This window comes from Anas platyrhynchos, chromosome 4 (assembly GCF_047663525.1).
Source record: "Anas platyrhynchos isolate ZD024472 breed Pekin duck chromosome 4, IASCAAS_PekinDuck_T2T, whole genome shotgun sequence".
Classification (NCBI taxonomy): domain Eukaryota; kingdom Metazoa; phylum Chordata; class Aves; order Anseriformes; family Anatidae; genus Anas; species Anas platyrhynchos.
This window is the reverse complement of record NC_092590.1, coordinates 50,443,461-50,457,926: the sequence shown is the minus strand read 5'-3', so window position 1 is coordinate 50,457,926 and position 14,466 is coordinate 50,443,461. Positions and strand designations below refer to the sequence as shown.

At 41.1% G+C, this 14,466-nt stretch overlaps 1 protein-coding gene across 9 annotated transcripts in view; it reads right to left on the bottom strand.

The window, feature by feature from the left end:
• ADAMTS3 (ADAM metallopeptidase with thrombospondin type 1 motif 3) overlaps positions 1–14,466 on the bottom strand; it is a 158,338-nt gene that overhangs the window by 75,088 nt on the left and 68,784 nt on the right. For all 9 annotated transcript variants that reach the window (XM_072037577.1, XM_072037576.1, XM_027457034.3 and 6 more), the window contains one exon: positions 6,790–6,946. In XM_072037577.1, coding sequence (XP_071893678.1) covers positions 6,790–6,946 — 157 coding nt within the window. The remainder of the gene's footprint in view (positions 1–6,789; positions 6,947–14,466) is intronic.

Genomic DNA, 14,466 nt, shown 5'->3' with positions numbered 1-14,466 from the left:
CACTGATCTTGAGTACCTGTAGTATTCAACTAAAATGAGAATCACAGATGTTCAGTATCTTTAGGATCAAGACTTATATTACTGGGGAAGTGGAGCTCACAAAATGTCATCCCAGGGCAATCTAATATGGAAAAGCCGTTAAGAGACAATCAGGCATATTTACACCCATGAAGAACTCTAGAGATCATCCTGTTCTATGATAGGATTTCCAGACTACACCTAACCAGACGCTCATCTCAAATGCTTAAAAACAAATTTCAAGTGCCTTTAAAAAAAGTTTCAGAAGCCGTACTCCCTCCTACTGGTCCAGCAGGCTTCTTACTGAGCATCAGCACTCACACAGCAAGCAGAACATTTTCTGCTCCCCAGCAACCCTGCCGAGTAACCAAATGCTAGAGCAGAACGTGTGCTTGGTGGCATCCTGCAAGCTGCTGCCCCACAAGGTACGTCTGCCTTAACCAAGTCACAGAGCTTTCCGTATGGCTGATACAGGATATCAACTACTTATGTATTTTCAGAAACAGTGTGGAGCCTTGCACAAACCACCTTCAAGATAAAGTACCAGACATGGATAATGCCAAAGTAGTCATATTTAGAAACAGAATTATTCTATAAGCAGCTTATTCATTTCAACCTAAGAGCAACCAGTAAGTTAAAGATGGTAACCCATTATAGCTCAAACTAGGAGCTGCCCCTTTTTCCACCTGCCAGAGTAATGGATGGTCAGAGGCTGCTGGCTGTGGAAATCATACCTCTTCCTCTCTTTGTCATCTTTGTCATTTATCTCCTTTTCTAAAGCTGAAAAGATTCATTAAGATTCTGGGCTATAAAGTCCCCACTGTCAATAAATGCATTTCTGGGATGCCTTTTTCCCCTAGCACAAGCCAGAGGAAAGCATGCTACATTAAATGGAAATTTCTGTGAAACTCAGACATCCACATATTCCTTCTAAGCCTAATGAGGAGTTTCTCTGCAGTCTGAGCAGCCTGTCTCAACTCATTGTCACTAGCTGTAAGCATGTACTTCTTCATTCATATTCTGCTACCAGGTGCACAGTAGTTGATTCTACCTCCCTTCTGGACACTGATACAAATTTTCAGTCATTTTCTCAAATTCAAACAAAAAAAAAACCAGGACGGTACATGTATTCTGCATATATGGTATGGAAATTCTTGTTCCAGGTCAATATTACATTAAACATTACAAACTGACCAGTTTATACATGGTTTTCTGTGTAACTCATCTGACCCAGTTGTTCACAAGGAAGAATAATTAAGCCTCTTTCCTATTCCCAGGGGAGAAATCCACTTGATGTTTCTTGATGCTGTATCACTTCCTCCCATATTAAAGCGGTTTTCAATGGCTGGGACTTCCCAGGGGAGGCCTTGGCTACCATCCTGCTGAAGAGGAAAAGCTTCCGCTGTCCAGCAGCACTAACCAGAATTAACTGGCTCAGAATTTCAAAGCAGCAAACTGGCACACCCAGTGCAGTGGAGACTACAGGTACCAATTCATTTTGATTTTTTTTTTTTTGTACTTATCTTAACACAAACTGTTGGGGTCATCCTACTATATTGCATGTGAGTGCCTTCATTGCCTCACATAAGCAGAAGGAAAATCAGGCAGAAATAAAGCAGGAAAAAATCCATTGAATTAGCAGACAGATTATCCATGAAATAAAAATAAACACACCATGAAATAGAAATAAAACACTCCTGCCACCAGGCTGTCAAAAAATGAAGAAATTATCCACATTTCCCTGATCTCACAGGGTGAGGGTGTAGGCAGATGGGGCATTTTCTAAGCACAAAACAACAACAAAACCTGCCTGCCATATGGCAGATAAACATCATTCCTTAAACCTGTGAGTTAATGCAGTTAATTGAAAATGATCTCTCCACAAAGCAAATGATGAAAACAACACAGTGGTGCACAGCAGCCATCATTCCCTAAAGAGGCTATAGATAGCCATGGATACGGTAAGTTGGAATCAGCACTGGGTGCTGCTTCCGAGGGTAAGATTACTTTGCTGCATAAGGGAGAAGGCTAACCCCACAGTATCCAATAGCTTGAGGCATCCTAATATCTTCTCCAGAAAGCTAGATTTATGGTTCCCACCTTTCCAAGAAAGCTCACTGAAATTTTATCACAGACAATTGTAATAAAAACAGGAAAGAGAGGTAGATAGATCATACATGTCTATCTGTTTCTATGAGGACACAGTACATGAACTGATAAAAACTCCACTACATTGCAATCACTGCTAATATCTTGATCTTAAGCTGGTAATATTTTTGACTTAGAATTCCTAACCTCATTCTATCTGTTTGTTTGAAAAACCATCCAACAAACTCCCAAATGTTATAAAATCCTGCAGGAATACCAGATGTCTTGTGAGACTGAAAGCCTCTTCTGTATAGCTGGGGTTGAAAGCTTTTATGGTAATAGTATCTTACAAATAAAACTGACTTCTTTTAGAGGGAACACAATGCAGTATATCCTATTTCATTGTGGTAGAGGGATTTTACACAATGTTTCCCACTTCACTGATAACAACAATTTTATGTACTTTTTTATCTTAATATCTAGTTTGTTGAGTCATCTGTCATCTATTACTAAAACTTGGATTCTCGTCTGTGTTGGCTAAAGATGCGGCTGAACTTCTAAACCGTCAGCAGACTGTTCTCTTCATTTCTGCCTCTGGCCTGAGTGGAGGACAGGGGCAGGAGAGATTGAGAAGGATTTTCATGAATCTGTATGAGCTAGACTGATTAAACACGGCTGTTTCACAGTGGTATAATATGCAGATGTATTTCCTGAACTCAAATGTGCATAAAAGCTCTAAGCTGTCAAAAGTTAAGTTAGAAAGATTTCCTGTGAACTTGAGTAATGTTTACTAATTATTTAGTTAGAAGAGCTGCTTTGTTAACCCATCATATGGGCCACGCATTTCCTCGGGCTCCACAGGCTTCAGCAGCTTGCTTTTACCTTGGTATTTGCATCTCAGAGAAGCATTTTGAAGACATAAGGGTAAAGCCAATATAACTTACTGCTTTCTTGTGCCTGCTCCCTGCCAAGATGGAACTACCAAACAACAGTGTAGACAAGGATCCAGTTTACCTTATACAACTAAGGATAATAGTGTAATAAGGATCAGTCTTGGCCCTATTGGGAATAGTCAGTAACTGGGTATAGCTAGTAATTATGAAAGGTGGTTAAAAGCAGAGAAATCATTCCAGCCAAAAAGAAACCAGAAGGGAAAATTTGGCAGCCTCCATCTAACATCTTTCAATGAAAACCAGGTAAGATTGAACAGACTTGCAGTTTTCACAGCAGACTGGAAAGTTGCTTACATCCTGGCACCATGAAAAGGAGACCTTTAGACAGATCTGAAAATTACAGATCAGCGGAAGCTCACCTCTAGAAGAAAACTTATTTAACACATAAGAAACCCTCTCGGGAGAAAGTTCAAGATACCAATAGCAACTGAAACACCTACAACATTCTCACAAAAGCCCAGGCATGTCATTCTCTTATCTATGCCAGGATTAGCAAGGGAGTCAGCGTTCTTATACATGGACTATCGAGAGGTTCTCTGACCACTTTGGATCTGCATACGAGCTGTGTAGGAATTACACTGAACTGTCTGGCAGGGCAAAAATCAAAGGGAGTTTTTCTGTGTATATTACCTATTAGAAAGGATGCTAAAAGTCTACTATAAAGACACTTTACCAAGACTTGCAAGCTTTTTCTAGCTCACAGGGACAGGTAAGGACATGATGTTTTCAGTCAGCTCACAGTAAAGGAATTGATCAGCAAAACCGACGTTTTGGTGGATTCTGTACACATAGAAACTAAAAAGTCCATATAACATTGGTTCTTTGGTAGTGGAAATTCTTTTGTGTTAGGTCAAGCATTACCTGGGAATATAACTTTTTGGAATGGAATAGTCTGAGTGTCTTAGAGGAACAGAGCTCTTTTAAAATATTTTAAAATAGATCTGCTATAAGGCACCCCCCACTCCCCTCACTCCCCTTTTCCTACCCCAATAAGCTGCATGTTCTACAGGACTGGGCCATACCTTGGCATCACCAGGCACTTTCACCTAGGTATAGTTACATGTGTGAGTCATCCAGGAATCTGTGGCTGTTACTTCTAGGAACTTCAAATTCAAAACACATCAATCAACAAGTCAGTTGCAAACACAGTGGTAGGCAAGTGGGTGAACAAAAGTTTTCCTTTGTTTTGCATTACAAATTATAGGAGAAAGGGGAAGGTAGAGAATATCTTGCAGATGGCCATGAAGCAAATGCTAATATATCAGTCACAGAAAGAATGACAAAGTGATGGCTTTGGTGGAGCTCCCTCATCAGAAGACTTTACATCAGGCAAGCAGAAATACAGAAACATTTGTGTAGTACATCAGTAAAGCACCTAACAGAATTTACCACGAACACAGACTGCTGGATCATACCATAATCGAAGCTTTCAGCTTGTTCATTTTTGCCAGGAGCGAACATGTTGGTAGCCCAGGATCTGCACTGCCCAGCTCTCTACAGCACCAACCAGGCTTCAGTGCTCCCAGAAACATCACGCAGCACTCAGCTGTTTCAGTACAAGACTGACAAGCCTTGTACTCTAGTGGCAGAGAAGCAACTCTTCTCTCCTATCCTCCATTTCCATCTGAAGCAAAAAGCTGTACCTTTTTCAGAATCATCTGATGGCATCGCAAGTTCCCTTAGTCTGGGAAGCATGTCTATGTATCTTGATCAAGTTCTGCTTCATTTCATGATGCTTCTTTTTCACTGAATGCCCTCCAGATATCCACATCTGCCTTTGTGGTTCTTGGTTCCCCTTGCCAAGAAAGGCTCTGTTATGTACTGCATAGATCTTTTCCAGACAAATGCTAAAATAACAACACTCAGCATCATAGAAACAGATCTCCTTTGCCAAAGGATGGAATAAAGTGATCCACAAGGAACAGCCTGAACTTCTTGATCAGCAAGAAATCAGCCACAGATACAAGGCTTTCACACTAAGAGGATCACAACTAGTCACAAAAAGGTAGCTGCTGTTCTTCAGTGCTCCCACTGACCAAACAGGAGAAAATGTGAAAAAATAGAAAGCATTAAGACCCTCAAGACACTGACTGCAGGCCAAACAACATTCAGAGACTCTCAGGCAGGACTCAGCATTCACTGTCTCCTTAATCTACACATATTATGAATCACGATTTACAATTTCTTCCACAGAACTGTGAATACTTTGCCTCAGCTATCACGTGTTCCAGTTAACCTTCCTCATGTCACAGCTACCTGAAATTTGCAAAGGCTTCTGTGAGTTCAAAGCATGTACAAATTAAGCCTGTGAGCACATGAAAAATTGTAGAGGAACGAGATGTTGTGTTGACCAAAGCAGACCCAGAAGCTCCATCATCAAAAACATACTGTGGTGTGACCGGTCTGACTCTGCAAGCCTAACCGACAAGGTGGTTTCAAGGTAGAAACGTAGCACTGAACCCATTGTCATTGTAAAAGCTTTTTTGGCATTGTTCAGTCAATCATATGACAGAGGTGCATGAGCAACATTTGAATGACCTCATTTGGGTACCAAAGGCAAAGTACCTTTGACAGCACAGAGCTCGGAGAAAAGCTAGGTTGATTAGCCTGCATGGTACAGACTGCTGCTGGTCTCCGGGCCTGCTGTGATATTGCCATGCCATACCGCTGTCAACAGCGTGGTCTTGCCTTCTGATAAGGTAACAGAAATGTTACAGGATTTTATTTGAAATGGCTGGCAATTCCTACCTCTTTTTCAGAAGCAGGACTGCAAAAACACACCAAATAATTTAAGTCCCTAAGGACTGATGATGAGGAAGGGCTCACTCCTCTCCGTTTAATGTTTGTATCGAGTTCTAATTCTGGTGTTGTATTTGTTCTCAAACCCTTTTAAGTTGCAAGAACATATGAACGCAAGGAAGTACAAAGAGGAATCTGAGAAGCTGAGAGATGCTGAAAGAAGGTAAACTACTGAAAGGGAGAGGAGCTGCTCTTTAATCCATAGCATCAAAAAATTCTACGTTTACTACGCAACGCAATGGCTTGTAAGGATTTGTAGAAAATTAAAAAGGAAGGAAAAAACATGCAATGGAATGGATTGAACCACATGGTAATTATTCTCAGGTGGATCAACCATATGACCTTTAAGACCCAGCAGAACTCTTGGATATGTCAAAGGATATATTTGATCAAGACAATTGCTTTCAAATGGTATTAATTGCAGCCAGTAGTAGTAGGAAAACAGTTATCAGTCACTGGCACGATTTAGCTATGCTTGGAAATAAATAAGACCCAGATTTTAAACAGAAGTTGTACAGACAAGCAAGCCTTAATAACAACTTAGAATATTGAAGTCATGTGAGCATTTCTATTAACACGTCATGTCCCACAACACCATAACAAATTAGGCAGAGCTCAGACTAGTTTCAGCTGAAATCTGTACAAACTTTGCCTTTGGCTTAAGGAGCAAAGAAAAAAACCAAAAAAAAACAAGCATTTTGCAGCATTTCTTGAAGAGAACACCACATGGTTAGGTTCTGACCTTCTAGATGCATGCACAAGTGCTGCTCTTGGCAGAGGAACTGTGTACCTGACACTGATGTTATATTTCACCAAAATATTTAAACACTGTCTTTTCAAACAGCTCGGTCAAAACTGCCTCTTTCAAAAGCTACAGTAGGCTACAGTTACCTGGAAGGGATTTGTAAACAAGCACACAGGTGTACTGTACCTTCTCTGTGGACATCGGGGAGCATATCAGCGGTGTGCTGCACTACAGCTGATCGCCTGTACACCATATGGATTCTTCCCTTTTCCTCTTCCATTTGTTTTCCTCTTTCCAAAGGCTCAATGAAGTATTCATCCTTATCAGTTCTTATCATTCCAGCCTGGTGAGGAAGAGAGAAAGCACACACATAGGTCATTTGAGAGCCCAAAGGCCTGGCCTGATGCTTTAAAAACAAATCTCAAGAGGGGTGAAGTATAAAACACTCAGCATATTCCTGTACTGTAAGAATCAAATTACTGCTGGGAACTTTGGTAGTTCCTCTGGACTCCTGACCAGAGGCGATATCCTCTGCATTCTGATGCTGTTCATCTGCCTGAGGCCCATGTTCAGAGGCATTAAGTTAAAATCTTGTATGGGTATGAGAGACATTACCCCTTCAAAAACACAACCAAGACCAAAGTCACATAGGAGTTTATCACTTGCACATTATACACAGTTAATTTGTAACCCATGCACAGTATGCTGAGCACTGTGTGCTGCAAATCCTGAACTCGGAGGTATTCTGAACCTCTCATGGCTCAGACCCTTCATTTTACTTAATTAAAATCAGTAGAAGCCATATGGTTTCCTACTTAAACACATATTGCTAGGTCCTGTAACCATGTAGCCATGAATGATCCTTCAGACTATTTTCTTTTTATGTCTTCCGCCTGAAAAAGCTGTGCAACAGGTTTACAGAGAAGGCAGATTGATCCTGGTGATTACCACAATTACAGAGTAGTCACACCTGCCTAAATCCAGTCTAAGGGAAAAGAGACTCAAGCTCAGGAGGGAAAATTTCTTTTCAGTATTTGAATATAAATCACAGTAAATAACGGAGAAGGAAATCTGGCAACACGCTCAAGGAAACAGTCACTTAGGAAACCCTTAGTAAAGGCCTTCAACTCTGAACCTGTCTTGAAGAGCAGTACGACTGCACTCATTCCGACACAGCCAGTAAAAGCGGGAACATCCCAAAAGGTGAAAATCAGGTACATAGCATTTGAAGAAATACAGTGGAAAACACCAATGGGATACACATTTTGAGCAATCTGCAAGATGATTTCAAAGGTATTAACTTACAAAACATGAACCTGACTATAAAATGCAGCAGAGCAATTACCGACAATTACCCATCTGGCTTTATTTTTATACAATGCTGTTCTCCTCACAAGGAGATGATATGAGGATGGCTCTCAGGGCACCTCTCCTCGATTTCCACCAGATCCTCTTGATGTGTGTGCCTGTCCCTTTGTCAAGGGAGTGGACATGAAGAGACGATTCTGCAGCCCTGTCCCTGTCCATTTTAGCTGTTCCCTGCTGAGGGGCAGAGGAGGTGGCATTGAGGGCAGAGTGGGACTGCAGGGTGCCAGAGGCATTTTCTGCACAAACTTACATAATTTATCAGACATAAGTAGACAGAATTATGAAAGTATATAACAGTGATTAAAATGAATATTTTAATCAAGGTATTCAAAATGGCACAAAGGGTATTGCACCACAAGCTTTCCATGCTCCACGCCTTTTCTTACATCGGTGTACTTTTTCAGTCAATAAACTTCTTCAAATATTAGCTAAACTGCATAAATCTAAATGCCATATTTTCCCTTTCTTTTCATTACATGAATAGCAATGAGAAGTGAGATCTTTGGTAGAAATAACTCAGGTTAGCATCACAAGTCAGTTTTTCATGTAAGTACACATAATTAGACTGGGAATTAACAAGGCTCCTTAGCATGTTAATGGCTTATTTGCTTGGCATTTCTCTAAGCAGAACTAAGTTTTGTATGCACAGTTGCTATGTTACTGATGTAAGACCTTATCTTGGCATAAAGACTTTTTGGTTAAAAAAAAAAAAAAAAAAGGGAGAAAAGAAGGAAAAAAGTGCTCTATGAAGCTGCTGCCTATGAGTTGAATGTAGTTCTATCTGAAGTCCTTGGTGAGGAAGTGAAGATTGGCTTCACTTTCCAGCTTTAATGTATATACTTGTCGTCTGTGTTAAATCTGCAGAGCCCACAATTATATTTTCGAGAATGGGTGTGCCTTTCTGTGAAAGGAATATAAGGATAATCTGCAAGCATCAAGTACAGTTTCCATTTTTACAGCTCTCCATAAAACACTCTGACAGACCTAAGACATTGCATACACCCCCCTCCCCTTAAGCTGCAAGTCATTATCTTCTACTGAAACGACTCCTACTGATTTCACAGATACTGGTAACCCTGCTGTATTAATATCAGATAGAAACAGTGGCTATTTTACAAGTCTAATTACTAATTAATAAAAGAAGTACTCCAAGTGAACAACCTATTTCATCTAACCCTGCTAAACTAATCATGGTTCATGAGAAAAAAATGCAGATTGAAGAAGTATATACTTTGAGATTAACAGCATGCACAAAGATCCCTTTCCCAAAGGCATCTGGCAGAGGAGACTAGCATCTAAATCTACAAAGAACAGGGCTGCTTGTTATCTTGCACAATTGCTGCAGTACACGATTTTCTGTAGAAGATGCAGCACAGTCTCTTTTACCTTGGCACACATCTGGAATCACACACAGGATCAGGTCGTGCCCCTTTTCCTCACTAGATGCCACTTCAATCAAAGGGTAGAGGTTTCTTCTAGACTTTCTTTTTTTTTTAACCAGTTGTTAGAGATGAGTATTTATGCAGACAGACTGCTTATCTCTACCTGTTGTTCAGTCTCATGGAAGAGGATAACTCCGTTAATTTCAGTGGACTGGAAATTCTTTGAGGAGATTCAGGCCCACAAGCACAAATGAACATGATGCAATTGCTCTGCAAAATTTGCAAATGGAGCTAAAAGGCCGGATTTCAGACTGGTCACCAGCAACGTGGGTTTCCTAGAGAACGATAACTCCCACAGATCCAGAGCAAGGCCAATGACCTGACCTCCAGTACAAGTCACAACCTCCCCCTGGCACAGCAGAGAAGTTAATTAAAAATACACAGCGTCAAATGGCTCACAGAGGCTGAAGGCAGCATGCACAGACCATTTACCACATGCTGCGTTGTGCTTTTTGGAAGAACGGTGTTCCCCACAGTCCCCAGAGAGAAAGGAGGAATTACAGTGGAAAGCAGGCAATTGTGGCTTTGTCGTCAGAGGGCCAAACCTAAAGGGCTGAGGAAGGAAAACTGAATGTGGATTTAAAAAAAAAAAAAAAAAAGTTACATTAACAGGAACACATTTGTTTTTTATTCAACAACATAACTCACTGACTTTCTTCCTCATCCCTTCCACACTTCTCAGCCTTGTTTTATACTCTGCTTCATTTGCAGGCTTGATTTTTTATCACTTGTGTGAAAGTTCAATATGTTTTTTCATCTACTTTTGACTACAGAATTTACCCAGTTTTGAGATACTCACCCTTGCTGTGTTTTACTACTACAACAAACAGTATAAATACTAACACGCTCCGTCTGACACTGAGTACACAGGAGTTAAAATTACTATCATGGCATTATGTTACACAGCACACTCCAACAGCCAACACATTTTTATAAATAACCTTTTTTTTCCTTTCATTGGAAAATGAAATGTAGAACCAACAGGAACAGTTTTGGTCCATTTTAACAGCCTACACTGAAGTGTGAATGCAAAATCCAGCTTTCTTTCCATTCCATTTTTTTCTCCAAAATTTCATCAATAAAGAGTTTTAAGTTTTCCAAATGAATGGAGAAAGAGGGGCATAAGCAGGTATTACATTTCCAAGTGAATCTTCACTGTAAACTCTACTGTCAACCCAGCATTTTCTTCCCCACCAGCCAGAAAAGCAAGCAGGTGTTTAGAGCACATATTTTTAAAGGCTCACTTGGAGAAAAGATTGTGGTGGATTTTCAAGAAAGAAGTATGTAGTGGAATTTTTTTTTCCACAAAAGCACATTTATGGAGCAATACAGGAAAGCACAGTCTGAAATCTTGGAATGCTATTAATTTTACTACTTTTTCTTACAAATTAGTAATGTTCAACATTTCCATCAACCAAAGGATGCAGTTGGAAATCTGTGTTTCTGTGAAGTTTATCTAGAACTGTCCTCACTAGTCTAAACAAGAACACAACAAAGCTACCAAAAGCAAAAAGAAGCCTTTGTGGCACAGGGACTGAGAAGGCCTGGAAATAAACCCGCCTGTTCTCAGCACTACTTCAACCCTGACCGAGACTTGGGGAAGTGGATTAATTTCTCAGCCCTTTCCAGACTCACTTCTCCCGCTTTTAAAAGGGCAGCAAATACCCCTCCACTGAAAGGTCCCACAGGGGAAACGGGCTCAAGTTCTGTTTAGCACCTTCTCCTGCACCCCCACTGCTGCCTAATATCTATAATTTTGTCTACAGCCGGCTCCTGACCAGTAACCCACATCATCCCTGCAACTCTTCTCACCGCCCTCCCCAGTCCAGAAGTAATGGTGCATAGCGAACCGAGGGAAAGCCTTTATGCCGAATTAAGCAGATGCAGGAGCAGGTCCCATCTGAGTTCGTAATAAAAGGTGCTTGGGAGCAAGGCCAAATCCAGTGTGGCACAGGCAGCCCACCCAGGAGGATTTCCCAGAGGACAGCACAGGACGTGTTCTTACTGGAAGATCCTGATAAAACAAAACCTGGAAAACTGGGGGATTTTTTTTCAAATGCAAAAAGACACAGATGATAATAATAAGGGAATTACAAATGATATAAAGCCTTGAGAAACTAGCCCACAAAGGCAGGTTAAATAAGGAGTCGCTGAGCCAAAATCAACAGCATTTAAGGGGGAACATGATTCTGTATAAATATGCATAGGGTATTAGCTGCAAGAGAGGAAAGAACCATTCATTCAGAGCAGTACAACAGAGAACTGTAGAGTGACCCTTAAGAATGGATACATTTAACTTCAATATTTGAGTAAACATTACGGGTGGGATTTTCAAAAGTATTTTAGGAAGTTAAATGCCCCATTTCTAGTGGTTTGCAAGGAGGGCAAGTCATTTAATTCTCAGGTGTGTTTTGAAAAGCCCACCCTCAAATGTCAGAAAGTGAAAGCATTTGTTCAGCAAGGCAGCCGAGTCACAGTATTGGCCATTATCAAATCAAGTGCTCCTAATACTCGTTCCTGAGCGTTGCCAGAGAGTAGGAAATGATTTGAGTTGTTAAAACCTAGAAACCTACAGTGCATTTATTTTACAAAATAAACCTGTGACAGTATCCCCATCCTACCTATCATTGCAGGGTAAATACCTAGAGGTCAGTTCTTGGTGCCACTTCTTGACACTCACTTCTTGATGCCAGTCTCCACTGCCCACCTCTGTTTGCAAGTTGGTTCTTTTTTTTTCCTTCTAATTGTCTTCACCTACTGGAGAAATGGTGTTTCCAAAAATGAAAGCCACAGCTTTTATTTTCTCATGCAAATCCCCCTACAAAACACTCATTTGCTTAACTGCCCATTAAAAAAGTAGGACAAAAATTATGTTAAAAATAGTGCTGTTATGTTAAAAGTAGTGCTAAGACCTCTATTGCTGCACTCATCAATAGCGTCTCATTGTTCCCACCTCCTGCCCTACCTGCATTGGTTCCCTGCCACCTCTCACTGAAATCTGTAAGCTCTTCCAAGCAGGAGTTGCCTTCACATGCTGTGTTGCTACACTGTCTAGCATGGAAGGATACCTGACCTGGTGTAGATGCTGATCTACACCAAATACACTACAGGCACACTGTCAATAGAAAACAAGTATTACAACCACCTGCGTATAAATGCTTGGAAAGAGCACAGAATCTTTACTGGGAAACACCAAACAACTGAAATGATTCAAGGAGTCCATCTTTAGAGCAGATCCAAGTAGGCATACTGTGCTACCAGCCTCCATCGGATCTTCTAACTGCTTCAGCACGTACTGCTTTCTTGCTAATGGTATTTGAAGTGCAGAGCTTTTGGTGAACTGGGAATGTGAATGAAGGGAGGTCAGTACAAGGAGTCGGGCTCCAGGACAGTCAAGCACCAGTTCACAGATTTTCCTGGATTTCATACAGCAGTGGCCACCGTGGGCTCCAAGGGAAAGAGCAGGGAAAGCAAAACACAACGCGGTGCCTCTTCCCTAGAGCAACCCAGGAGCTTTCTAAGCAGGAGCCCAGGCCTGGTGCAATACCCGTGCTGCAGGAGGTGAGCAGTTCCGTGGTAGCAGCAGGGCAAACACAACCACAGCTATGCAGCGCTGGCCTGCCTGCATGCTCCTTCCAACTCCGTTTCCTTAGAGAGGCCGCAGCACTTAACCTAAGCAGCAAGGAGCACTTAGAGGGGAGCAGGGTGACCGTACTGTGCTGCTCATCAGAAAACACCGGTGTATTGATCACTGAGAGCGTGAGCAGAGGTTTCAGTGACCGAGTGTCATATAAACCCCTCCTGGGAAAGAGTTCACTCTTGCTTTTTCTCTACAAGTCTCCAGCTAGAGCAGCTATTGGCAGCATTCCCATCCGGCCATGCTCAGCAGAGACAGCTGACCCCTGAAGGACATAAACCTGCAAGCTTTGGGTTTCAATCAGAAGGGCTCAAAGTTAGAGAGAAAAAACAAACAAACAAACAAATAAATAAATAAACAAATAAAGGATACAACTGGGAGAAGTCTTCTGTTTTTCAGTTTGGGCTGTAAAGGTTCAGGACGCATTTCCCAACGCTGTTTGTAAATGAGTTGGTACTGGAAACTGAAGCCAGTAACACGGACATCTTCCTGTTCTGCTCTTGAGGAAGACATCTGGACACCAGCATCGTGATCGCCAGGAGCACTACATACTTTCAGCCTCAGGGGTTTTTGTGCCGCCCACTTTGGTATCACTAACACTACATACTTTTAAGTAGAAAATGAATTCAGCTACAATGAACTGTAGCTGAATTCAAACCAGTTTAACTATTTTTCCATTGACTTTAAGGCCAGTGAATACATAATATATTGATCACTTTCAGTGAAGAATGCTTTCATCCTCATGTTTTTGTGGTTTTACTGTTATTTTCATCTATGTATCCACTTACCTCCACAGTATTAGATTTCAGCTGTTATCTGTATTTTGAAAACCCTGGAGTTGCATGCATTTTTTCTAAGACATAATGAATCTGCCACAGCAAAGGTAATATACCATTTATGTTCTTAACTTGCCCCTAGTGCCTTTGTACTAAGCAAAAGTAATTTTTAAAATGTTGACATGATACTCTGGGGAACAGAGGCATTAATTAGCAGCCATTTCTCCCAGGCCAGATTTGAACAGTGAGGGAACTGAACACATAAGGCTGCCTTAAGCAAGCCAGAAATACAATATTGAAGTATTTACAGATTGTGACATGGCTGCTCCCAGACCAATGCAGCATGCGTGGGAGTCAAGTGTAGAGTAAGAGCACTGATATTGTCAAGCTGCTTTGAAAGGCTGTTCGCATTAGGATTCTCTCTCCCCCTCTCCCTCTTTTCTTTCTCTCTCTCTTTTTTTTTTTTGTTTTTTACTTAGGTGAGAAAGAAAAGATCACATTCTTAAATGTCCCTCTCAAGAACAGAGTATTTCTCACACTATACCTGCTCTCTGTGCTCCATTCAGACTTTTCTGACCAACTCTTTTGTCTCCAGGCTTGTTCCAGACTTAAAACCTCTATTTTTATTATATTTTTATTA